General features: G+C 43.6%; 4 protein-coding genes across 8 annotated transcripts in view; all 4 read right to left on the bottom strand.

Moving 5' to 3' along the window:
• The window catches only part of RNASE6 (ribonuclease A family member 6), a 476,573-nt gene that overhangs the window by 17,364 nt on the left and 433,518 nt on the right, over positions 1 to 25,691 (bottom strand). The window lies entirely within an intron of this gene.
• EDDM3B (epididymal protein 3B) lies at positions 8,140 to 11,555 on the bottom strand. The gene is made up of 2 exons (XM_066342726.1): positions 11,465 to 11,555; positions 8,140 to 9,161 (listed from the first exon to the last, which is right to left on the bottom strand). Exon 2 carries the CDS (start codon positions 9,141 to 9,143, stop codon positions 8,703 to 8,705), a length of 441 nt encoding a protein of 146 aa, XP_066198823.1. The 5' UTR covers positions 9,144 to 9,161; positions 11,465 to 11,555; the 3' UTR covers positions 8,140 to 8,702.
• The window catches only part of RNASE4 (ribonuclease A family member 4), a 31,813-nt gene continuing 20,591 nt past the window's right edge, over positions 14,470 to 25,691 (bottom strand). For all 4 annotated transcript variants that reach the window (XM_066342825.1, XM_066342824.1, XM_066342826.1 and 1 more), the window contains exon 2: positions 14,470 to 15,727. In XM_066342825.1, coding sequence (XP_066198922.1) covers positions 15,273 to 15,710 — 438 coding nt within the window. In that variant the 5' untranslated portion in view covers positions 15,711 to 15,727 and the 3' untranslated portion in view covers positions 14,470 to 15,272. The remainder of the gene's footprint in view (positions 15,728 to 25,691) is intronic.
• ANG (angiogenin) lies at positions 22,798 to 24,406 on the bottom strand. Its single transcript, XM_066341693.1, is given in 6 exon segments — positions 22,798 to 22,884; positions 23,873 to 24,152; positions 24,154 to 24,193; positions 24,196 to 24,288; positions 24,291 to 24,355; positions 24,357 to 24,406. Coding segments are annotated over 6 exon segments (615 nt in total).

Below are 25,691 nucleotides of genomic sequence, written 5' to 3'. Positions count from 1 at the left end.
AGCCCCTATGTGGGGCAGTCCATCAACACAGTTACACAGATGGTAGCAGATTTGATGGAGCTGGAGGGAGCACGGAATCATAAAGCTGTGTGGGCTGCTGTCCATGCTGCTCCCCCAACTAACAAGAGAAACGGGCTTGTAAAGTTTACTCGAACACAGATGTGGGTAGATTTGATTGCGGCTGGGGCGCATAGGAAGAAATTAGATGGCAAGCCTAATAAAGTTCTTTTGGAGCTTTGGTGGCAGCTTAAACCAGAACAGAGGTTCCAGCCGCTGAGACAAAAGGCCCCAGCAGCTACCAATAAAACTTTTGGTGTGTGGGTAGCATGGTTACAAGATTATATGATGGAGAGAGCTGAAGGGTAAGAGGATCCCCAAGACCTGCTGTCCCAGTTTGAATAGGGAGAAGGCCGAGGGACCTGTCTAACAGGGATGGGTGGGGACTGGAGGCCTCAGGTGGAACTTTCAATCCACCAGTCCCCTTCTAATGTACAACAGGTGATGGCCTTGGTGGATACAGGTGCAGAATGTTCCCTTCTCTATGGGAACCTAGAGCGTTTGCCAGGACCTCAGTGGCCATCGACAGTTATGGAGGCCAAACTGTTTGAGTGAAGCCAATAACTATTCCATTGGGGATAGGAAGACTGCCTCCTAAGCCATACAAGGTATTATTTCTGAATATAGTTTGAGAGTAGTTGTCTTACAAGGACTGTGGTTGGAAACTACAGCTGGGGAATTCCACCTGCGGGTCCGGGTTGTGAAGGCAGTGTTGTGGGGACACACAACACACCCCTTGCAGTTACCCATTCCCCCTTGCAAGGGGGAATTACCTGATCCCTGGCATGTGACTAGCACAAAACAGTACTGCCTTCCAGGCAGTTATGAAGAAATTACAGGGATTCTTGACCTAGAAAAGGTGGGGATCATCCAGCCGGTGCATAGGCCTTACAACTCCCCAGTATGGCCTGTGTGCAAACCATATGGAAATGGAACCTGGCAAATGCCAGTAGATTACAGAGAATTTAATAAAGTTGTTCCCCCTTTGCATGCTGCTGTTCCCTTGATAGCTAATCTGATGGATTGGCTAAGCCATGAGTTAGGGACATACCACTTTGTGGCAGAATTGGCTAATGCATTTTTCTCTGTTGATATACCTGCAGAGAATTAAGACCAATTTGCCTTCACTTGGGAAGGGTGACAATAGAGCTTTACAGTATTATCACAGGGATATTTGCATAGCCCCACCTTGTGTCATGGGCTGGTAGCTGCTGACTTGGCTAACTGGAAACAACCAGAGGTGGTTTGTATGTACCATTATATCAGTGATGTAATGTTAACCAGTGACTCTATTCCAGAATTGGAACAAGCAGTCTCTACCCTGCTATCCTATTTGAAAGTGTGTGGGTGGGCAGTCAATGAGGCCAAATTACAAGGACCTGGGTTATCTGTTAAGTTCCTGGGGCTTGTCTGGTCGGGTAAGACAAAAGTTATCCAAGTGTTCCCCGTGCCCCCTACAGTAAAGCAGTTATAGGAATTCCTAGGTCTGTTGGGGCATTGGAGAGTATTTATACCCCATTTGGATCAGTTACTGTGCCCCTTATATAACCTTATTTGGAAGGAGGTTCTCTGGGATTGGACTGAGCAGGCATAAGGTGCATTTGCAGCAGCTAAGAGAGCTGTGAAGGTGGCACAGGCTTTGAGTGTGTTTGATCCTGCCAGGCCTGTGAGCTTGATGTCCATGTAACCTCTGAGGGGTTTGGGTGGGGCTTGTGGTAATGGACAGAGTTCCTACGGCAACATATTGGGTTTTGGTCCCAATTATGGAAAGATGCTGAAGTCTGTTACTCATCAGTGGAAAAACAGTTGGCAATGTGTATGCTGCCCTCCCAGCCACTGAGAGTATTATGACCACAACTCCAGTTATGGTCAAGACAATGTGCCCATTGCAGGATGGGTGAGAGGCTGGGCAACCAAACCACATAGTGGTACGGCCCAAACCTCCACCCTGGCCAAGTGGAGTGCCTACCTGCAACAATGCCGTGCTCTTAGCATCAGCCCATTGGCAGAGCTGCAGGAAGTCCTGGGTCTAGTCACCTATGTGACCTTAGAATCAGGTATAGCTGGGGTTCAGGAGGCAGAACCTGAAGTCAATCTTTACCAGAAGAAGTGGACCACCATCCCTGAGGATGAACCATAGGCCAACCTGCCAAGTGGATGGCCATAGCCTTCTATCTGGCTGTTGAGACTATTTGGATGGCAATATGCTCCTGCCTGCCCCAACAGCCCTCCTTAAAGGCCAATGGTTTCTTTTTGTTTTTTATTATTTTATTTATTGATTTTTAGAGAGAGGGGAGAGAGAGAGAGAGAAAGGGGAGGAGCAGGAAGCATCAACTCCCATATGTGCCTTGACCAGGCAAGCCCAGGGTTTCGAACCGGCAACCTCAGTATTCCAGGTCGATGCTTTATCCCACTGCGCCACCACAGGTCAGGCCAAGGCCAATGGTTTCAATGGACATGGCCTTGTACTGTGTAGGCCCCCTACCTATGTTGGGTGGCCTTGTTGGCACCATGGGGTAAGGGACTAAAAGTGGACCTCCAGTTAACTCCCTGGGCAACAGGTACCTGGCTGCATAAGATAGAAGTGATTTATTCCTTGAGTGCTCAGGGAGACAACATTACAAAAGGCACCTTTGCCTGACCAGGTGGTGGCGCAGTGGATAGAGCGTTGGACTGGGATGCGGAAGACCCAGGTTCGAGTCCCCGAGGTCGCCAGCTTGAGCGCGGGCTCATCTGGCTTGAGCAAAGAGCTCACCAGCTTGGACCCAAGGTCGCTGGCTCCAGCAGGGGGTTACTCGGTCTGCTGAGGGCCCACGGTCAAGGCACATGTGAGAAAGCAATCAATGAACAACTAAGAAGTCACAACGCGCAACGAGAAACTGATGATTGATGCTTCTCATCTCTCTCCGTTCCTATCTGTCTGTCCCTATCTATCTCTGCCTCTATAAAAAAACAACAACAAACAAACAGAAAAAACAAAGGGCACCTTTATAATTTCTTTATGCCAAGTAATGAGTTCTCCTATCTTATTACACATAGAACCAGCAGATCCTGGTGTATAGGCCAATAAGGTTTGGTATGCCCACCCAGGGTGGCCTTTGGTACCAGCTACTGTCCTGTCTGTGGACAAAACTCTGGCTTGTATTCTGCCAGAAGGGAAAGATTTGCCACTCCTGGTGCTGCTAACCACTCTCTTGTTTCACCCATAATTTGTATTTTGTAATTCTGTCGCAGTAGTCTGTACTGTTTATGTTTATGTAATGTACCTCACTTCTCACACAGATACTTGTTATGTGGATTGTGAGGTGAACCACCCTAAAGGGGTGGGATGTGGGGAAAACAGCTTCTGTTAGGCTTGCTCGCTGTTTTACCGGCTGCGAGCACTTTACCTGACGAGTGAGTCTATGTAAGGTTACGGGTGATTTCCCTCCGTGGTGATTCTCCCAGATCACTCTTCCGCCACTGCATGGTGTGGTTTTCCTGATCCCTTGCCCTTCACTGCAAAAGGCAGGTTTTCCTTTGTTTATTTGCTTACCTGTCTTTGTGAGCCTCCAATAAATGGATAATGGCCTGATGCTGTCCTGCTCCACAGTTCCTCTACTATCTGCCTGAATTCAATGTGAACTAGCATGGCCTCAACCACCAGCATTACAGGCGTCAAGCAAGTGACCTAGGGATCACGTCAATGGTCTTGCGCTCAAGCCAATGAGCCTGCGCTCTAGCTGGTGACCTCAGGGTTTTGAACATGGACCCTCAGTGTCCTTGGTGGATGCTCTATCCACTGTGCCACCACTTGTCAGGCAAAGCAATTTTAAAGAGTTTTTGAAATTTATGAAAACATACTGAAAGAGACCAGCATAGACCGTGCTAAATATAACTAACTGTAAGAGAGCAGAATGTCACCCCAATATGTGCTACATATTTTGAAGCAGCACTTATCAAGTAAGAAAAACAATCGTACTCACAATATATAAATTGATCATTGACAAAGAACTACTGGGTTAACACTAATCTCTTTTTATTATTTTTCTTAAGTGAAAAAGAGGAGGCAGAGAGACAGACTCCTGCATGTGCCCCAACTGGGATTCACCCAGCAAGCCCCCTACTGGGGGATGTTCTGCCCATCTGAGGCTGTTACTCTGTTGCTGGGCAACCAAGCTATTTTAGCACCTGAGGTGAGGTCCTGGAGCCATCCTCAGTGCCTGGGGCCAACTTTCTCCAAATGAGCCACAGCTGTGGTTGAGGGAAAGAGAGAGATAGAGAGAAGGGGGAGGGGTGGAAAAGCAGATGGTAGTTTCTCCTGTGTGCCCTGACTGGGAATTGAACCTGAGACATCCACACACAGGACCAGTGCTCTACCACTAAACCAACTGGCCAGGGCAGGTTAACACTAATCTCTTGTGAGTTTGATTGGTATAAGTCATCATTTCCCAGGTGTTTGCTTATCTCCAGGTACACTAAAAAAATGGAGAGCTGAGGAGCTAGCTGCCCTTGGAACATGGTGATCATGCTACATTCATTGGCTACTCATTAAGGCCTGAGTTCTAGGAAGGTGTTCAGTCACCTAATTGATAATGTGAATACTATGGCCTTTTCTCTAATTATTTCAATGCAGGATGCTGAAGACCACAAGGTATTGTACTTTAATGTTTGGTATTTCTACTCCCTATACCTGCCTTAGGCAAAATTATATGAAGTGAATATCTCTCTTACTCTGTATCTCTCTCCCTTATTTAGCAGACAGAATTCTAGTGAACTTGCTTGTGTCCTCAACACTTTCTTCTCCAATTTACTTCCTTTTTTCTCCAACAAAATTTAAGTCTCGGGTCTCATTTTTGAAAAGAGTTGCATTTTCAAGTTCTCCAACCCCATCCTATTTCTCTGCCAAGTGAAAATGATTATTATCAGATAAACTTAATTGTGCTAATATCTACAACATAATGTATTATTCCTCAGGAAATATAATGCCATGACCCAACTAAAATGCATTAGCCTCCTTAGATATATTCTCAACAAATGAGTTCAGCAAGAAACTGTAATTCTAAAGCTGATGGAGAAGGTTCTTTATAATCCTGAGAACTGATAGCTTTCATACAGATGACAGCCTATTGTATTTTTATATTAGAAATATTTATCTTCTGAAACCAGGAAGAAGAGATGATGTGATGTTGGTTTTATCAAAGTCAAAATTAAAGTAACAAGCCAAAGGATGGGAAAGGAAGAAAAGCAATGTTGACTGAGCACATACTATGGGCCAGGACCATACTACATGTTATACTCAATCAGCTTGCCCACACTCCCCAATCTGAGTAACATTCAGCATTCAACACAATCAATACCTCGGTCACAACTTTTCCCCAGCTTAGCACATAAACATTTACATTCTCACCATACACATAAGCATATTACACACATATAACACTCATCTTAAACCTACACACAGTACAAATCACATTCAAGCACACACACCTCTAAACTTATACCAATCACAACATGTACTCTGCACATATAAAGTAAAAATGTCACACACATTGGAATGATATAATTTACTTAGAAACAGAAAGATCATTCAGCTTGGGTAAGTATAAGGAGTCAATATCAGAAAAATTCTTATATTAGTCAAAAAGAGATGCCATGTGAGCTGAATCATATAAAAAACATGTAAGGCCAGTAGCCACGGCCACCATCACAGCTGCCTGGCCCATTGTAAAGGCAGTATCCACAGCCAGGGCCACCATCACAGCAGCCGCCTGGCCCATGCAGGTTCGCATTGGATTCGGACAGTCGGTAAAGAAACAACGGATCCAAGAAGTGATGGGCCTTCATCTTTAATCCTAGCTTGCACCCAGCGGGCAAGTAAAAACACACACTGGGCTCCAAAACCCAATCATATTCAGTGCTCACAAAGCTACTGATTTATCCAAGTTTCCTAGAATCAAAGGTTTCTAGCTCACCAGACTTATTCTCCCCAGTTCCCCATCTCCTTCCTTCTCCAGCGTCAAACTGCACAAACTGGCATCTCACTCAGCACTCCGCCATCTTGGCTGCTTCTCCTGGCCACATGGCCTCTTTCTGCTCTCTGTTCTGCTCTCTCCTCTAATGTCAGGAACCAAGAGGGCAAGCTCCCACTCCGTCCCCATTTTATAGTGTAGAAATCCAAACCCTTAATCCAATATACAAAATAGGGAAGTCTCTAATACAAAGTCACTTTCTGAGGCAAGATAGGATTGTACCATCCTACATCAAAAAGGGTGGGAAAGGCTTAATCCCAAAACCAAGCTCCAGGCTACAAGGATTCTGCCTGCCTTTAGCCCGCCCCCAACACATTAATATCACCTGGGCAATGGCCTCCACGTGGGCAGCGGAGCCATCTTTAACAAAGTGAGCATAATATATTTTATCTGCCCAACACCCATGCAGGCTCACATTGGATTCAGACAATCGGTAATGAAACAATGGAGCCAAGAACTGATGGGCCATCATCTTTAATCCTAGCTTGCACCCACCTGGCAAGTAAAACACACACTGGGCTCCAAAACCCAGTCATTCAGTGCTTGCAAAGCTACTGACTTATCCGAGTTTCCTAGAATCAAAGTTTCTAGCTCACCAGCCTTATTCACCTCTGTTCCCCATCTCCTTCCTTCTTCCTGCACAAACTCTGCACAAACTGGCTTCTCACTCATCACTCCACCATCTTGGCTGCTTCTCCTGGCCTCCTCCACATGGCCTTCTCTTCTCTCCTCTCTAATGTTAATCTCAGGAACCAAGAGAGAGCAAGCTCCCAATCTGCCCCACTTTATAGTGTAGAAATCAAAACCTTTAATCCAATATACAAATAAAGAAGTCTCTGATACAAAGTCACTTATCTGAGGCATAATGGGTGTAAAGCCAGAAGCCACGGCCAGGGCCACCATCAAAGCAGCCTTCTGGCCCATGCAGGTTCGCATTGGATTCGGACAGTCGGTAAAGAAACAATGGAGCCAAAAACTGGTGGGCCATAGTCTTTAATCCTAGCTTGCCCCTGGCGGGCAAGTAAAAACACACACTGGGCTCCAAAACCCACTCACATTCAGTGCTCACAAAGCTACTGATTTATCCGAGTTTCCTAGAATCAAAGGTTTCTAGCTCACCAGCCTTATTCTCCTCAGTTCCCCATCTCCTTCCTTCTCCAGCGTCAAACTGCACAAACTGGCATCTCACTCAGCACTCCGCCATCTTGGCTGCTTCTCCTGGCCACATGGCTTCTTTCTGCTCTCTCTGCTCTGCTCCCTCTGCTCTCTCATGCTAATCATCCCAGGAACCAAGAGCGCAAACTCTCATTCTGCCCCCATTTTATATTGTAGCTTCAGAACCTCTAATCAAATATACAAAACAGGGAAGTCTCTAATACAAAGTCACTTCTCTGAGGCATGATTGTATTGTACCACCCCACATCAAAAAGGGCGGGAAAGGCTTAATCCCAAAATCAAGCCCCAGGCTACATTGATCCTGTCTGCCCTCAACACACATTAATATCACCTGGGCAATGGCCTCCATGTGGGCAGCGCCGTCTTTAACAAAGTGAGCATAATATATTTTATCTGCCCAACAATGGGATTCCTCATGAGAGTGCACCACCCCACATCATGCAATCAGTCAAGGGAGTGGGGAAAAGCTTAGTCTTAAAACTAAGCCTTAGGCCATAACCACCCTGCCTGCTTATAGCCTGTCCCCACACCCAGTGCAAACTATAAGCGAGCAAACATATATATCATATTTACACTTATTTGACCAACAAAATAATATAGGAGAAAGCAGGTAAATGAGGACTGAAGGGTATTACGGGCAGAGAACCACATAAGCGAAGTTATGATATCAAGAAAACATGTGATACATAACCCTAAGTAGTAGGAAAATATTGACACAGACATGGAAAGCAGGGATTAGCTAGGTCTATTGATGTAGGCAGAGCCCACCACTTGGGGAACACTGTTATAAAGTACTGTACCCCAGATTCTGAAAGGCACCATACCTCACTTCATCAAGTCCACATAGAGACACCCAGTCCAGATAAATTTTGAAGAGTTTTATTAAAGGAGGAGATTTTAATATGCCAGCCACATATGGCTGACACGGGGCATCTGCAGGCCTAAATTGTGCAGCCCCCCAAATAGTTCAGATGCTGCTCATATACCATTGATCACATGTGGGCAGGGGAGAGCATGACATTATGGCACAACCATTAACAAGATTATAACATTTGTCTAGGGGATACACAGAAATATTAAGACTTTCAAGGTAACACAATCAAAGATATTTACAAATCTTTCAGGGTTCCTCTTCCCTCACTAGCCTAGAGGTATTTTACTCTCAAGATTCCAGGAAGGGAAGGAACTACAATCAATGCAAGGTGGTATGTAAATTCTGTCTCCTATTGAATGGGAAAAAGTTTCTTAGTTAACCTTAATCTTTCAGAGAACTTAAGACCAAATGACCCTAGTTGTCCTTGTAAGTCAGGAGACTTCTACATTCCTTTTCCTCCATTTTCCAAGGAAAGGACAGGAAAGCCTGACCTTTTCTTCCTAGAATATCAATATTAATTTGCAGCTTTTTGGTACCTTACAACATAACCACTTTACTAGAACCCGGAGATATAAGTAAACTTTCTAGTTGTTGATAACCTTTAACAATCGGATGTCTTCTATGCTATCAACAAACCCATTCGTGCCACAATGGAATTCAATGTAGCTGTAGCTCCTGTGCTCTTTGTAGTGCTTTTTGTTATTCCCTGGGTAGCACCTGAGTATTTTGAAAGGATAGTAGGCCCATATATATACATTTCTGTAGTGATCTCTCCAGTTCCTGATGCATATATGCTCAATTTTCTGCCATAAGGTATAGATGAAGATGTGGTAGTTCTTGTCTTTTGGAGCTTCTCTTTCCCTTATGAGATCATTGCATCTGTATTCACTGAATTCCAAGTTTGTGCTCAGGTGGTGCTGTTTCATAAATTCCCTCCAGGAAAGATTCCGGCTGTGGACAAGAAGCCCACATAAGGGGAACATCAGGAACAAGAGAGGACATAGGATCTTTAGAGAAGATGACATTTCAGTTACCAGGTTCACCTGTGGGTCCACGTGGAAAAGAGAGGAAAGCATTATTGCAGCAATGTCATAAGAGTTGAGCTCCACCTTAAATTTCCTTTGCTGCCATTGTGGACATTTAAGCCCAATTTTACCATTTGTTTTCAGACTATAAGATAATAAGTTTCATTAAACAATAAAATTTATAATAACTGATAATATGTTAGAGTCAGAGTGAGACAAGTACAAAATTGTAAAATAATAGATGATGTTTATTTTGAGAATTCCAAACAGTTCCTTTCTACCCTCTCTTCCACCCAAACCAGGTAGTACTCTACCTAGCAGTTTTACAGTCCAGATTGGTTCTCGTAAGAGAATGTGTCTGAAAGAGAATGATATTTTAAGTTTTATGTCTGTGAAGTAGAAAGGGTTATCACCTTTTAAGATGAGTTAAGACTTGGGAGACATTTTCTTTTTTTTTTTTTTCCTCCTGAAGCTGGAAACGGGGAGAGACAGTCAGACAGACTCCCGCATGCGCCCCACCGGGATCCACCCGGCACGATGCTCTGCCCACCAGGGGGCGATGCTCTGCCCCTCCGGGGGGTCGCTCTGCCGTGACCAGAGCCACTCTAGCGCCTGGGGCAGAGGCCAAGGAGCCATCCCCAGCGCCCGGGCCATCTTTGCTCCAATGGAGCCTGCGGAAGGGGAAGAGAGAGACAGAGAGGAAGGAGAGGGGGAGGAGTGGAGAAGCAGATGGGCGCTTCTCCTGTGTGCCCTGGCTGGGAATCGAACCCGGGTCCCCCGCATGCCAGGCCGACGCTCTACCGCTGAGCCAACTGGCCAGGGCCGGGAGACATTTTCCAAGTAGGGTGACTTTGTTGTTTGTTCCCTGAAATCCCAGGCTACAATTAAACCGATTCTGCAGATGGTGCTTATCTAATCTTGACTTCCTTATAACACTTCCTCAAAACCTGTTTGCCACATGTCATCACTCCTGACTTCCCACTTCCCTTCTCAGAGTCCATTTCCCTAATTATTATCATAATGTATGATCTTGATTTATCATTAAGAATATCATCATAAAGGAACATCAGTTTTGAAATATTGTTCTAACCAACCAAGTACAAAGTAGTCTTCACAAGAGCTATTCTGATCAAAATCAGGGCCTAGAGATATTTTAAAAAGCCTCCCTGGCTCTGTCCTCAGTTACCATGAGGAGTTACATGAAACTCTAACCTGATTCACAACTCTCTCAGAATTGGTGTCCTCAAATGAGCCTAGTAATAGCTCTCTTACAGACCTGGGAGATTTGTGTGAGAGCACTTTTGAGGGTCTCAAGTGCTTTTCAGGCACAGAGCAAGGAATAGGCACATTCTCATTTGTGGCACCCTATCTCTAACTCGCATAGCCTAAACAGGACGAGAAGACCAAGATTCAAGCTGCTTCAATATATTATTTTCGAAAAGATCAGGGAAGAAGAGGAGGGTGTATCAGTGAGATTAATGCTGAGTTGAATTCAGGTTTTTGCTTCTTATAACTTGGATCACTTTGCATTCTCAACTCTACCATCCAGAAGTTCAATCAAGCTCCTTCTGGTGTTCCTGGGCCTTTCTCCCTGTTGGTCAAATAAGTTTGCAAATATGTATATGTTTGCTCGTTTATAGTTTGCATTGGGTGTGAGGGACAGGCTGTAAGCAGGCAGGTCATTATAGCCTAAGGCTTAGTTTTAAGCCTAAACTTTTCCCCACACCCTTGACTGTTGCATGATAGGGAGTGGTGCACTCTCATGAGGAATCCCATTATGCCTCAGATAAGTGACTTTGTATCAGAGACTTCCTTGTTTGTATATTGGATTAAAGGTTTGGATTTCTACACTATAAAATGGGGCAGAGGAGCCCATGCTGGAGGAGAACAGAGAAAGGCCACATGGGGGAGAGGAGAAGCAGCCAAGATGGCAGAGTGCTGAAGGAGAAGTGAGTTTGTACAGAGAGAAGGAGATGGGGAACAGAGGTGAATAAGGCTGGTGAGGTACAAACCATTGATCCTAGGAAAACTCTAATAAGTCAGTGGCTTTGGGAGCCCTGAATGGAAAGGGAAGTGTTTTCCCACTGTGTGTATTTCTTGCCCGCCGGGTGCAAGCTAGGATTAAAGCTAATGGCCCACCAGTTCTTGGCTCCATTGTTTCATTACCGTCTGTCCAAATCAAATGCAAACCTGCACAGCCAGGCGGCTATGATGGTAGCCGTGGCTACTGGCTTTACACCACCCAACCATCTTCAGTACCAACTGAAAAGAAAACACAACCCTTCGAATTATAACTTATCCTATTCAGATTCAATACTCACGTCACTGGTCGTAGCGGGGATCAGTATGTGAATCTAAAGAGTGTGGAGTCTGTGCCTTTTCCTTTTTCTTAGAGCCAAGGTCTTCTAGCCCTGAAGAAAAAAAATAGATGTGGGAGGTGTGGTGTTCCAACTGACTGGCAGTGGTGGTGGTGAGGGAGTGGACAGCCTTACTCTGTGAATCTGTTTCTCTATCTTCTTATCTAGAACACTTGGGTTCACTCTGAGCATAGCCTAGAGCAAAGGTGTCATACATCAAAAGCAATCTTCTGGGTACAAAGGAATGGCTAGGCCCTGAGGGTAAGTGTTAGGAACAAAATTCAACCAAGTAAATTTGAAGATCCAATTGGCTTTTTTAAGCAATTCAGCAATTGAGCAGGAGCCATCATCTAGCAACTAGAAAGGCGCTTTGATGAGTTCTACAAAATGGAAGGTTTTTATAGACTGAAAAAAAGTGGGACTAAAAAGTTAAAAGTGTAGATTATTTTAAGCAAAGACACCTTCATTTAGGGGAAGGCAGGGGGGTTTATCAGGCAGATTAGTGCCGTACAGGAAATTCTGGATTGATTAGTTTAAAATTCCACCTCTGGAAGAGAATGAAACTGAAATTTGCTGAGTTATTAGGTTTTAGTTTGGTGACATAACTTAGCAAAAGTGACTCACAATTTTACTTATGATATTTCATGCTTATGATTTTTTTACTTTACAATGTTGTTAAAGCAATGTGCTTTCAGTAGACACTGGCTGGGCTAAGCTATAATGTTCAGTAGTGTTAGTTCAAAACAGTCCAAAATAGAGTCACTTTTGGTGACCATGTGAGATAATAAATGTATAAATTTGCTTGATTATGGTGATTATTTAACAATGCATATGTATATTGAATCAGGTTGCACACCTTAAATACAAACAATATATATCTGCCGTAATTCAAATGTTTTCAGTTTAGTTCTTTCTCTTACACACACACACTTCTCTTCTTTAGCGCTGGCATCTTCAAACATCTCTGTTGTAAAGCCAGTAGCCACAGACACCATCACTGCCACCTGGCCCATGCAGGTTCACATTGGATTCGGACAGTCGATAAAGAAACAATGGAGCCAAAAACTGGTGGGCCATTAGCTTTAATCCTAGCTTGCACCAGGTGGGCAAGAAATACACACAGTGGGAAAACACTTCCCTTTCCATTTAGGGTTCCCAAAGCCAGACTTATCCGAGTTTCCTAGAATCAAAGGTTTCTAGCTCACCAGCCTTATTCACCTCTGTTCCCCATCTCCTTCCTTCTTCCTGCACAAACTCTGCACAAACTGGCTTCTCACTCAACACTCCACCATCTTGGCTGCTTCTCCTGGCCTGCTCCACATGGCCTCTCTCTGCTCTGCTCTCTAATGCTAATCTCAGGAACCGAGAGAGCAAGCTCCCGGTCTGCCCCACTTTATAGTGCAAAAATCAAAACCTTTAATCCAATATACAAAATAGGGAAGTCTCTGATACAAAGTCCACCCCACATCAAAAAGAGTGGGAAAGGCTTAGTCCTAACACCAAGCCCCAGGCTACAAAAATCCTGCCTGCCCACAGCCCGCCCCCAACACACATTAATATCACCTGGGCGACAGGCTTCCACGTGGGCAACGCCATCTTTAACAAAGTGAGCATAATATATTTTATCTGCCCAACATCTGTTCCCCAATTTGTTTTGAAATATTCAAAGGAGAAGGGAGGGGTGTGAGAATGAACTTTATTGTGGTCATTGATCCAATAGGCTTTAGTCATGGACCAGAATTTATGAGGATTTTAAGGTGTTGCATATTTAGAAACCAGAGAAGAATTAAAAGAAGATAATGTAACCAGAAAACAAAGCTGGACTCAGGGTTACCCATCACCTCTTTTGCCAATTTAAAGAAAGAGAGCACTGAGTAGGTACAAGGTGTGTCTTTTGTCAGAGAAACCGGTAGCCCTGAGAAGGCAGGGAATTCTGTCCACAAAGCTGCCTTCACATTCTCCTGGGGCTGTAGGTTTTTATAGGGTTTGAGGGAAAAAGAAAAAAAGGTAAAAGTCCATGCAGTTAGTCATGTAACAATGTGCAAGAGATGGAGGTTCAATTGCAGGAACATCTCTTCTGCAAGTTCTTCTGATGTAGCACAGGCCTAATCAGTATAGTCCTAGCTGGTGTCCTTGGTAAATCTTTAAGGCAGAAGGGGCAGGAGTCTCCCAGGAACAGCTGGGACCTGGAGCCTCTGAACTGTCTGTAAAAAGACTCCCTGTTTTCTTAGGATACAAAGCAAAGATTTAAGATTGGTGAACTAAGTTTCTAATTAATTTATAGGCCTTGACTTTTCACAGTAAAGCCCGTGGCTAGGCTTTTATAAACAACTATTGTGATTTGAACTCCCTAATTGTCAAGTCCTTCCCCAATGTAAGCTTTTCCCAACATTCCTGCAAAGGTAAACTTTTTGCTACATTTCAAAGTAAAAACCAGAGAGCCATTAAGAGAGAATAGTGAGTAAATTAACTATTTATTAACCTTTACATAGCTCCTATTCATCACAACTAAAAGCTACTATTTTTTTTTTAATTCAGTGAGAGGAGGGGCAGCAGAGAGACAGACTCTGGCATGTGCCCTGACCGGGACCCACCTGGCAACCCCACTAAGGGGTGATGCCTTGCCCATCTAGGGCACTGCTCCATCGCTCAGCAACCAAGCTCTTCTTAGCACCTGAAGCATAAGCCATGAAGCCATCCTCAGTGCCTGGGGCCAACTTGCTCCAATTGAGCCATGGTTGTGGGGGTTGGGGGGAGGTGAGGAGTGGAGAAGCAGATAGTTGCTTCTCTTGTGTGCCTTGTCAGGGAATCAACTGGGACATCCACACACTGGGCTGACACTCTACCACTGAGTCAACTGGCCAGGGCCAAAAGCTACTATTACTAAAGCCAAATTTCTCACTTTTGGGCTCCCCTATCAATAGGAATAGGAGAAAGAAAATCACACACATAAGAACCATAACACAGTCTTCACAGATAACTGCAGTTTGAGTTTTTTTATTACAAGGAAAACATGAAAAATCTTTCAGTCAGGAAGAGTAAATGAGTCTTAATGATCTAGTTTATTGTTAATACTCTGACTTATTACAGTGATTCAAAAGTTTGGAAAGAGAGGAAGAAAATTCCTTGTATCATTTCTTGATCTTAGCAGACCCAAACATAACAAGGTTGCCAAATTATACTGCTAGAGCTCTCATTTTGTCAGTACGTATTTCCAAATTTTTAATGCTTCCCCTAACAACTGACTTTTGGAAATATCAAAAATGCAGTACTTTCAAAATACTTTTGTGATGAAATAGAAAAAAACCCTGGATCAGTTGCCAGCTGAAATGGATTTTTTGCTTCAGTTAACTTCACGTTCTTCAGCAAATCCCTTAACTCTGGGCTCCTACATATAACACGAGCCTCAGAGAGGTGCTGTGGTGTTAAAATGACATAACTGAGATAAAAGTACCTTGAAATACTTGAAATGCTATATGAAAACATATAATGATGAAATTCCAGCAGATAAGATCTGAGAGAGCTAAGCTGACCAGTATTATAAAAGGAAGAAGAGTTTACCAAAAAGTTTGTTACAAAAAAGCCCAGTCCCAATACAGGTTTATGCCTTCATTTCTCTTTGATGCATTTAATAGCATGGACTATATGGAGAAAAAGAAGTAGACATAAGCAGAGGGGACAGAGCCTGGGACAGCTCAAATGCATTACTCATTGCTGTTCAAGCAGTAAGTTAGATGTCAACCACAGGGCCACAAGACCCACAGGGTAGCAACTATCTGTCAAAGTGCACAGGCACTGGTGGGTTACCATCACAGGCAATGACAATAAGCCTAGTGCTGGCCATGGGCTGATATCTGCAGCTGGGGAACATGGAACTTCCTGTCTCCTTGCAGTCTGTGACACTCACTAAACCCTCATGGCAGTTCATCTGGCCATTCTTGCACCGGATAGTGGGGGCGCTGCAGATACTGCGAATGTTCCAGATGTTTTCATGGATGAAGGTGTTGAAGTACTTGCAATGATTTGCAGTCATCCTTCGTCTTTGCATCATCACATTGCAGTAGCTATTGCTGTTAACTGTCTTTATGGGGTCCACATGTTGCCGCAGGAATCGTTGGTACATGTGAGGCTGGCCATAGGAGGGCTGCACCAGCTCCAGACTCAGCAGGGTCAGCAGCAAGAGCCATGCAAGGGTCTTCTGGAGAGCCATCACTACCCCGGAGTTGCCTGGAGAAAAACCAAGGATCAGGAGAAAGGAAGGTAACAAATGGGAACCAGATTGAGAATGGTAAACTGATAGCTCCTCAACTCTATAGTCTACTCTTTCCTCCCCCCTCTTCTCTGCTCACAACTTTTCTCACTATTGCTTTCCCCACAGGGAAAAGTCAGCAAACACGATCTTCTCTGAAAGCAAGAGACTTTCTCTTTTATAGCGAGAAGAGCTGTTAGGCAGGGTAGACAGTTGTTAGGGCAGGAAAAAGGGAAGAGGGGGAAGTGGGGAAAATTGGGGGTTTATTTCACCCATTGAACGAGGAAGTCAGCTGTCCCGACACTGGACAAAACAAGATAACCAGATGTCCCAACAGTTACAAAAAAAACTACAAAGAGGAACCTTGAAACCCTGTCTTTTAGCCCTGATAACAGAGAAATAAAGCCTTGAAATTTACAGCAAAAAGTATATGTCCCCTAAGACAGTGGTCCCCAACCTTTTTTGGGCCACGGACCGGTTTAATGTCAGAAAATATTTTCACGGACCGGCCTTTAGGGTGGGATGGATAAATGCACAAAATAAAATTATGCGACTGGCGTAAAAACTGTGGTATTTTAAAATACAATTGTTGAACTTACGAGACAAGCATCAAGAGTGAGTCTTAGATGGATGTAACAGAGGGAATCTGGTCATTTAAAAAAAATAAAACATTGTTCAGACTTAAATATAAATAAAACAGAAATAATGTAAGTTATTTATTCTTTCTCTGCAGACCGTACCAAATGGCCCATGGACTGGTACCGGTCCACGGCCCAGGGGCTTGGGGACCACTGTCCTAAGACAGAGGTGGGATTTAGTCAGTTTGCACCAGTTCAGCAAAACTAATACCTAATTTTTGTTGAGTTCGGTAAACCAGTTGTTAAAATGGCACATGTAATCAGGGTTTTCTCTAAGGTGGGTGCCTGGGCAGCTGCCCGATGTGGAAATCACAAATTTCTATTCTTTACTCTTTTTTTTTTTTTTTTTTTTGTATTTTTCTGAAGCTGGAAACGGGGAGAGACAGTCAGACAGACTCCCGCATGCGCCTGACTGGGATCCACCACGCCCACCAGGGGCGACGCTCTGCCCCTCCGGGGCGTCGCTCTGTCGCGACCAGAGCCACTCCAGCGCCTGGGGCAGAGGCCAAGGAGCAAGGAGCCATCCCCAGCGCCTGGGCCATCCTTGCTCCAATGGAGCCTCGGCTGTGGGAGGGGAAGAGAGAGACAGAGAGGAAGGAGAGGGGGAGGGCTGGAGAAGCAGATGGGCACCTCTCCTGTGTGCCCTGGCCGGGAATCGAACCCGGGACCTCTGCACGCCAGGCCGACGCTCCACCACTGAGCCAACCGGCCAGGGTCTTTACTCTTTTTTTTAACGTTTATCTGTGCATCAGCGGATTCAAAGTGCCAGTAGTAATGTTCATTCTGTCCATAGGTAAAAAAATTTGACAGAACTATGCTTGTAATACTTATTTATTCATTTCATAAAAGTCATTATATTGTACTTTGATAAAATATTACATTTTAATTCCCTCATGTTTGTTACTTCAGTAAACTGAAATGTAAAAAAGAAAGGCTCTTAGCATAAGTAACTTTTAGCAGAACTTACTTTCTCTAAAACAAAGAGAAGAAACTTTCAGCAGAACTTACTTTTTCCTAAAAGACTCCCTAGAGGCTGATTTCCCAGGCTGTAGCCCTGGGATAGTTCCACAAGATTGCAGATGTTCTCAGAATGTTTCTCCCTGAATTAATCTTATAGATATATATTGGAAAAAAACTTGTTTCACTGCTTTGTTTTACTGCAATGCTTCCCCTCCTTCCTATTCCCCAACCAGTGAGTAATTTTTTCTTTCTTTCTTTCTTTCTTTCTTTCTTTCTTTCTTTCTTTCTTTCTTTCTTTCTTTCTTTCTTTCTTTCTTTCTTTCTTTCTTTTTTTACAGAGACAGAGAGAATCAGAGAGAGGGATAGACAGGAACAGACAGACAGAAACGGAGAGATGAGAAGCATCAATCATTAGTTTATCGTTGCGCATTGCGACACCTTAGTTGTTCATTGATTGCTTTCTCATATGTGCCTTGACCGTGGGCCTTCAGCAGACCAAGTAACCCCTTGCTCAAGCCAGCGACCTTGGGTCAAAGCTGGTGAGCTTTTGCTCAAACCAGATGAGCTCACGCCTGGCCAGACGTAATTTTGTCTTTAAAAGCTGACTTCAGATCAGGCGGTGGCGCAGTGGATAGAGCGTCAGACTGGGATGCGGAGGACCCAGGTTCAAGACTCCGAGGTTGCCAGCTTGAGCGCGGGGCTCATCTGGGTTGAGCAAAGCTCACCAGCTTGAGCCCAAGGTTGCTGGCTCCAGCAAGGGGTCACTTGGTCTGCTGAAGGCCCGTGGTTAAGGCACATATGAAAAAGCAATCAATAAACAAGTAAGGTGTCCCAACGAAAAACTAATGATTGATGCTTCTCATCTCTCTCTGTTCCCATCTGTCTGTCCCTAACTGACTCTTTCTCTGTCTCTGAAGAAAAAAAAAAAAAAAAAAAAAGCTGGCCTGACCTGTGGTGGCACAGTGGATCAAGCGTCGACCTGGAATGCTGAGGTCGCTGGTTCAAAACCCTGGGCTTGCCCTGTCAAGTCATATATGGGAGTTGATGCTTCCTGCTGCCCCCTTCTCTCTCTCTCTGTCTCTCTTCTCTAAAATTAATTAATTAATTAATTAATTAATTAAAAAAAAAAAAAAGCTGACTTCAAACTGCATTCAGGGCAACCATGACTTGAATGACTAGGTCTCCGTGCAGTTGCTGGCTTTGAATAAAAGACTCCTTTAAATTTGAACTTTGGTGCGAAGAATGTCTTATACTCTTGCTGGTTTCACTACAACAAAACAAACATATATAAGTAAAGAGGAAAAGTGCCAAACAACCAGGGGGTGAGATGTCATTTGTTTCAGCTTTGTGTTACACCCAAAATTCCCCCGAGATATTATGAATGTGCTGGTGTTCCCTAAATGGTGAAACCAGTAAGAATCTAGGACACAATGAACCAACAGAAGTATAGATTTCAAGGGTTATCTTCTGAAGCTGTGAAAGTATTGTATGCATGAAATAATAGACTTAATATCATTTTTTTATACTAAACAGTCATTAGGGCAGAGAACCAGTTGTTACATTATTTTAATGCCACCAATGGTCAGTGGGTGGCACAGGTTGTAAAAGACTTCACAACGAGTGGAATTTATTACTTTACAAGAGAGGAAGGGGGCCAGCACCTGGCCCTAGTGAGGTGGAAGGTTGGCTTTTATTGTATTTGTCTGTTTTGCAGTTTTCAAGCAAAGCAAGCAGTTTATGAAGCAAAGCTATACACTTGGCACAAGGCACAAGTGGGAAAATTGAGCTAGTCTGAGTGTCCCTCCTACTGAGGCTTTAGGAGTTATATACACTTAGCTTAAAGGTTTTGCTTTCCTATTAACAAGGCTAATAGACAGGGTTTCAAGTTTCCCTTCCCTGATATTGGGACTAACATACAGGATATCAAGGCTGTTTGAATATCTGGTGATTTTGTTTTGGTAGATAGATCTTAAAACTACAGACTTCCTCATTCAGTGGATGAGATGCCCCCCCCCCCATCCTTGTTCTGTTTTTCCTTCCTGATAACTAACTGTCCATCCTACCTAACATCCTCATTGTCATGCATCTATCCTTGATGCATCAACCAATAGTTCTTGGTAGTTGTCTGTCTTCTCTAGTTGCAGAAATCATTTTGTTGATACTTTTGGCAGTGAAAATGAAATATATGCTTTACAGAGTTAAAAAAATAAACAAAAACCTTCAGAGCCGCAACAAAGAAAGCCCTGCCCTATAGTTTCAGAACATTGCTTTGGTTGACAGTAAAGAAAGGAATCTAGATCTATCTCCCTCTAAAAATCTCTGCTTTTCCACATCTTTGGCCTCTCATTCCACTTCCAAAATATTCAGGATATTAAAGACATTTATGTTCAGAGTTGTTTCTCTCTGGCAAGAGTTTAATCAGGGGTGGAACAGAGTGAGAGTGGGAATCACTCACCAACACTAACTAGCTAGATGGCTGCCATCTGGCTGTCACTCTGGGATTGGCATGACTTCATGGACTGAAACTATTTGACCCTGGCAATGAGGGAGGAGGGCTGACTCACTGGAGCAGCAATTTTTAACCTTTTTCGTCTCATGGGACACATAAATTAATTACTAAAATTCTGCTGCACACACACATATATATATTTTTTTTCTTTTCTGATATGAACAAAAAAATAGGTATAACTTTGATTCATTCCCACTGGATGGCTATTGTGTTGGCTGTTGTCATTTTTTAAATTTGACAATCAAAGGCAAAAGAAGTCAGTGCCCCTGAATAAATAGTCAGGTATTGCATGTTTTTATTTATTTATTTATTTATTTATTTATTTATTTATTTATTTATTTATTTTTTGTACCCCTCTGAAGCTGGAACCGGGGAGAGACAGTCAGACAGACTCCCGCATGCGCCCGACCGGGATCCACCCGGCACGCCCACCAGGGGGTGATGCTCTGCCCCTCCAGGGCGTCGCTCCGCCGGGACCAGAGCCACTCCAGCGCCTGGGGCAGAGGCCAAGGAGCCATCCCCAGCGCCCGGGCCATCTCTGCTCCAATGGAGCCCTGGCTGCGGGAGGGGAAGAGAGAGACAGAGAGGAAGGAGAGGGGGAGGGGTGGAGAAGCAAATGGGCGCCTCTCCTATGTGCCCTGGCCGAAAATCGAACCCGGGTCCCCCGCACGCCAGGCCAACGCTCCACCGCTGAGCCAACCGGCAAGGGCCTATTGCATGTTTTTAAAATTCTTGCAGCGCCTGACCAGGTGGTGGCGCAGTGGATAGAGCATCGGACTGGGATGCAGAGGACGCAGGTTCGAGACCCCGAGGTCGCCAGCTTGAGGAAGGGCTCATCTGGTTTGAGCAAAATCCCACCAGCTTGAACCCAAGGTCGCTGGCTCCAGGAAGGGGTTATTCGGTCTGCTGAAGGCCCCTGGTCAAGGCACATATGAGAAAGCAATCGAACAACTAAGGTGTTGCAACGTGCAATGAAAAACTAAGATTGATGCTTCTCATCTCTCTCCGTTCCAGTCTGTCTGTCCCTGTCTATCCCTCTCTCTGATTCATTCCCTGTCTCTGTAAAAAAAAAAAAAAAAAAATTCTTGCAGCACACTGGTTGATAATTGCTTCACTAGAGCAAAGAAAAATCTCTGATTCAACAGGAATTGAGCAACAATTTCTTGAGAGTCGTACAGGCCCATTTTTACATATGCAGTCCACAGGCTGCCTCAGCTGAACTCCTAGTTTGATGTATATGGGTACTACTTAGTTTTCAAAGGTGCTGCTTCATAATGGCAGGTCACACTGAGTGACTAAAATGGCTGGTGAGAGACCTGCATAATAGCATTAAACATAACTTAATTCTTTTAAATGCTATCTCCTACATTCACAGCCACCTTTTGCTTGTGCATAGAAAGTTAGAAAGCTCCATGTCACATTCCAGTACCTACCGCTGAGATACGAGAAATAGAATTAGGAAGAGAGAGAAGTGAATGGTTGTGGGGGAAATAAGTAACAGGGAGAAATAATGCTTGATTTACTCCTCACCCGAAGGCTAACAGATAGAACTTCTGAAGGTGCACTTAGCACTTGGGTGCTGCATCACAGCAATATACTTTGGATTGTTTTCCTTATTTTTTTTCTCATCTTCCTTCTTTGTTTCCAAGATACGATTTAGAAAGATAACAAGACCTCAAGTATTCATAAAAGAGCAAACCCACGGCCTCAGCCACACTAGCCAAGTGATCTAACACGACATGCACAAATGTTTGTGAACAGAAGTCTAATGTAGACATCAACAGGTGTATCTCAAGATTCTAGCTACAACAGAAAATAAAATGGCACCCAAATCATCCCAACAAATACTTTTTAGTTAAAGCTTGCCCCAAAAGCTTTCTCCACTATGCCACATTGATTCTCCATAAGAACTTCTTTTACTACAGTGGTCCCAAAGACCTAGTTCTGCCACATCAACTGTATGATCTTGGGGAAATTACTTGACCTCTCTCAGCATATTTCCTCATAAGTAGGTGAGTATAATAATACCTACTTCTTAGGGATGCTATGAAGAATAAATGATAAAATCAATGTTAAGTGCTTATCACAATGCCTAGTACATGGTAAGTGCTCAGTAAATGTTGGCAATTATTTTATAATTTCCATTTTTTCCTGGTTCCCTTTGCTTCCTTCGATCTAGATAAAATAATGAATGATTACACCTTGTTGTGTATATTATTGCTCCCCTCCTCTTTATTTTGTAGAGTACCCGTACTTTTCAAAATTAGAAGGCTCTTTTTAAGTTGAAATATCTCAGCTGCTAGAATTTATGCTGTGTCCCTACAGAAAATTCTCCTCTTCATATTGAGTGGACTTTTCTTCCTTACATGTCACTATTCTTCAAAGGACTTGGCATGTTTCTTCTCTTTTCCTTGCAAAGTCAACAAGGCATAGCTGCCTGACCAGGCAGTGGAGCATTGGATAGAGTGTTGGCCTGGGACACTGAGGACCCAGGTTCAAAACCCCAAGGTTGCCAGTTGAGCCCAGGCTTGTCTAGGCTTGAGTGTGGGCTCACCAGCTTGAGGGTGGGGTTGCCGGCTTGAGCATGGGATCGTAGACATGACCCTATGGTCGCTGGTTTGAGCCCAAGGTTGCTGACTTGGGCAAGGTGTCACTGGCTCACCTGGAACTCCCAGGTCAAGGCACATATGAGAAGGCAATCAATGAACAACTAAGGTGCCACAAGAATGAGTTGATGCTTCTCATCTCCCTTCCTGTCTGTCTGTTTCTCTTTCTAAAAAAAAAAAACAAACAAAAATAAAGCATAGCTGACTAGGACTTAAATTCCTCAAGAGAGGTTTGAAAACCTTTTCCCCCTACTTTCTTAGAAATAATAGTGATTTCAATTTTGAAATAGGTTAACTCAAGGTGAACGATTCATGGCTGAGTGTGCACCAGTAACCTACTTCTTCATCTCTTCCTCCATAAATTTAAACCCTTTCAGTGAGGCTGAGCTCTCCCAGGTGGCACCTGGACACTGACCTATAACCTGGGAATTGAGGAAGCAGGGCTTTTGGCCCATTTTAGGGCATATAGGCAGAGAAGAGGCCATTGGGAATACTGTGACCACTAGTCATGTATTAACAGACAGCAAAACTAATGATTTGTAACTGTAATTTATTAACATTTACTTTCAAAATAAAATATCCAGGCACCTGTTGATAGAAATTAGGTAACAGGAAGTTAACCACTAAATCTGTGGCTTGATCAGTATATTTTATAAAGAGTGCTTGTTTACCTAAGTTTTTGTGTACTTAGAAACAAATCTAGTTGAAGAAGAATAAGGGATGAGCTTGGAATCCTTCCATAAATTCCAAAGACCTCACATCAGTTGATAAAGTAAAAGATTAAAGAGAAAATAATGTAAAGTAATTATATGTTTTATATTTATATAAAATAACCACAAGAATACCCTGGGAGCAGTCTATTCAAAGTGACTTAAAGTTACTGACTGCATAAGACAAGAAGTAGCTACCAGGAATAAATTTTAGTATTCATGCAGGAGTGTGTGTGTGTGTGTGTGTGTGTGTGTGTGTGTGTGTGAGAGAGAGAGAGAGAGAGAGAGAGAGAGAGAGAGAGAAAGTTTAATCTGTTGGCATTTAGTCCTAAACTTCATTCTTTGAAGTTTAATATTGTAAAAGTAATATTGGTTTATTTGACAGCAAGAAACAATTTGCCTTTCCTGAAAATTCTGCTTAGCAGCCATGAACCCTGGAATTTTACCAGCCCTTTCTGTAAGATGAATTTAACATCCTTACTTTCACAGAAAGGTAAAGTCCACCTCCCCACTGACTGAGAAGGAACTGATAGGGAAAAAGGCATTTGTATCCCATCAATCCTCTCAGGGGACTGTTGAGTAGAGAAAATGGGGAAAAATCAATAGGCCAAACATTGTTGAGAAGCCTTTGATTCCTAATAATTTCAGAGACATTTCTATTTATTAACATACTGTAAAACAGAAAACAAAAGACCCTGACAGCTCCTTTTCTGGGTGCCTGGCAATGAATGTTGCCACCATTGTTCTGGAATGTGTAGGGGAAATGCAAGGAATAGAGAGCAGAGCCAACGCTTGGCCAGTGGCCTGCTAGATATGGATGATGAAGGGATCCATTAAAGTGGACAGGCAAGCTATGTTCACCGGCAACACTGTCTCTGAACCCTGGTTTGGCTCTGTACCAGCAGGGAGACTGGCGGGACCCTCCTGTATGTTTGCAAGTGGTGACTTGGAAAGGAGAATTGCTTATTCTGAAAGTTTCTGTAAGGCTTTCCATTCTTTTCTTTACAAATGGCCTTGATTTCTTGGTGTCATGAATAAAGGTATTGATATCTTTGCAGGGTGAAGTCAGTCCTTGTCTTGCCATCATGGTTTCACAGTATCTGTTATCCTGGCCACTGGTTTGGCATTATAGAGCTGGGTCAGGAAGTGTCTGTACCTGTAGTCATTCTGAGCCAGGGTCTCAATAGGTTTGACCCAGCACGAAGACCAGAAATAGAGGACCCAAGCTCAACATTATTTCTTCCAACAAAGGCTCCTTGCCAAGGGCAAAAAGCAGTGTGGTGGGCAAATTAGGCTAAAAGGACAGGGACTTTTCTCTCTAACTGGGCATCCCTGAATCAGTTATTCTCAGTCACCTAATTATATCTTTTCTTTTCTCTTCCTCATTAAACTCACATTTCTTGTCAATCATTCCTTTGGAAAATCAATATAAGTTTCCTGAACACAACTCCCAGCCCCAACCATTCTTTCTTATTCTTATCCTTTTTTTTTTTTTAACAGAGACAGAGAGAGAGTCAGAGAGAGGGATAGTCAGGGACAGACAGACAGGAACGGAGAGAGATGAGAAGCATCAATCATTAGCTTTTTGTTGCGCTTTGCAACACCTTAGTTGTTCATTGATTGCTTTCTCATATGTGCCTTGACCACGGGCCTTCAGCAGACCGAGTAACCCCTTTTGCTCGAGCCAGCGACCTTGGGTCCAAGCTGGTGAGCTTCTGCTCAAACCAAATGAGCCCGCGCTCAAGCTGGCGAGCTCGGGGTCTCGAACCTGGGTCCTTCTGCATCCCAGTCCAATGCTCTATCTACTGCGCCACTGCCTAGTCAGGCTCTTTTTTTTTTTTTTTTTCCAGGCTCTTTCTTATCCTTTAAGACACATTGAGTCATAGCATTGCAATATTCATTCACGCTCTTTAATTCATTTATTAATTATTTTTGTTTGTTTGTTTGTTTTTTGGGGGGTTTTTTTTGGTGGCCCGTACAGGGATTTATTAATTAATTTAATGACAAAATTACATAAGTTCCTACTGGGTACCAGGCACTGTACTAGGTCCTGGGACACACAGACCATTAAGACTTGACTTGGTGGTGAGGAGTGTGAACACACAATATGGTGTATAGAAGATATGTTGTAGATTTGTGCACCTGAAACCTGTATAATTTTGTTAGCCACTGATTGCGGCAGAACGACGCCCCAAGATGGGCAGAGCATCGCCCCCTGGTGGGCATGCCGGGTGGATCCCGGTTGGGCGCATGCGGGAGTCTGTCTGACTGCCTCCCCGTTTCCAACTTCGGAAAAAAAATACAAAAACAAAACCAAAAAATTTTGTTAGCCAGTGTCACCCTATTAAATTCCATTAAAAAAAAAAAAGACACACCAAATGCTGACCTAAAAAGAGATGTAACATCCATGGGGAAAGAATAGGAACTCCAGTTAACTAAGATGAAACAGTAAGATAGGAAGAGAGAGCTATGAAGAAGAGTGACTCTTAAGGAACCCTGCGCCTAGGGAGACAGACCCA

Source organism: Saccopteryx leptura, chromosome 6 (genome assembly GCF_036850995.1).
Source record: "Saccopteryx leptura isolate mSacLep1 chromosome 6, mSacLep1_pri_phased_curated, whole genome shotgun sequence".
Taxonomy (NCBI): Eukaryota; Metazoa; Chordata; class Mammalia; order Chiroptera; family Emballonuridae; genus Saccopteryx; species Saccopteryx leptura.
This window is presented reverse-complemented; position numbering and strand designations above follow the sequence as displayed.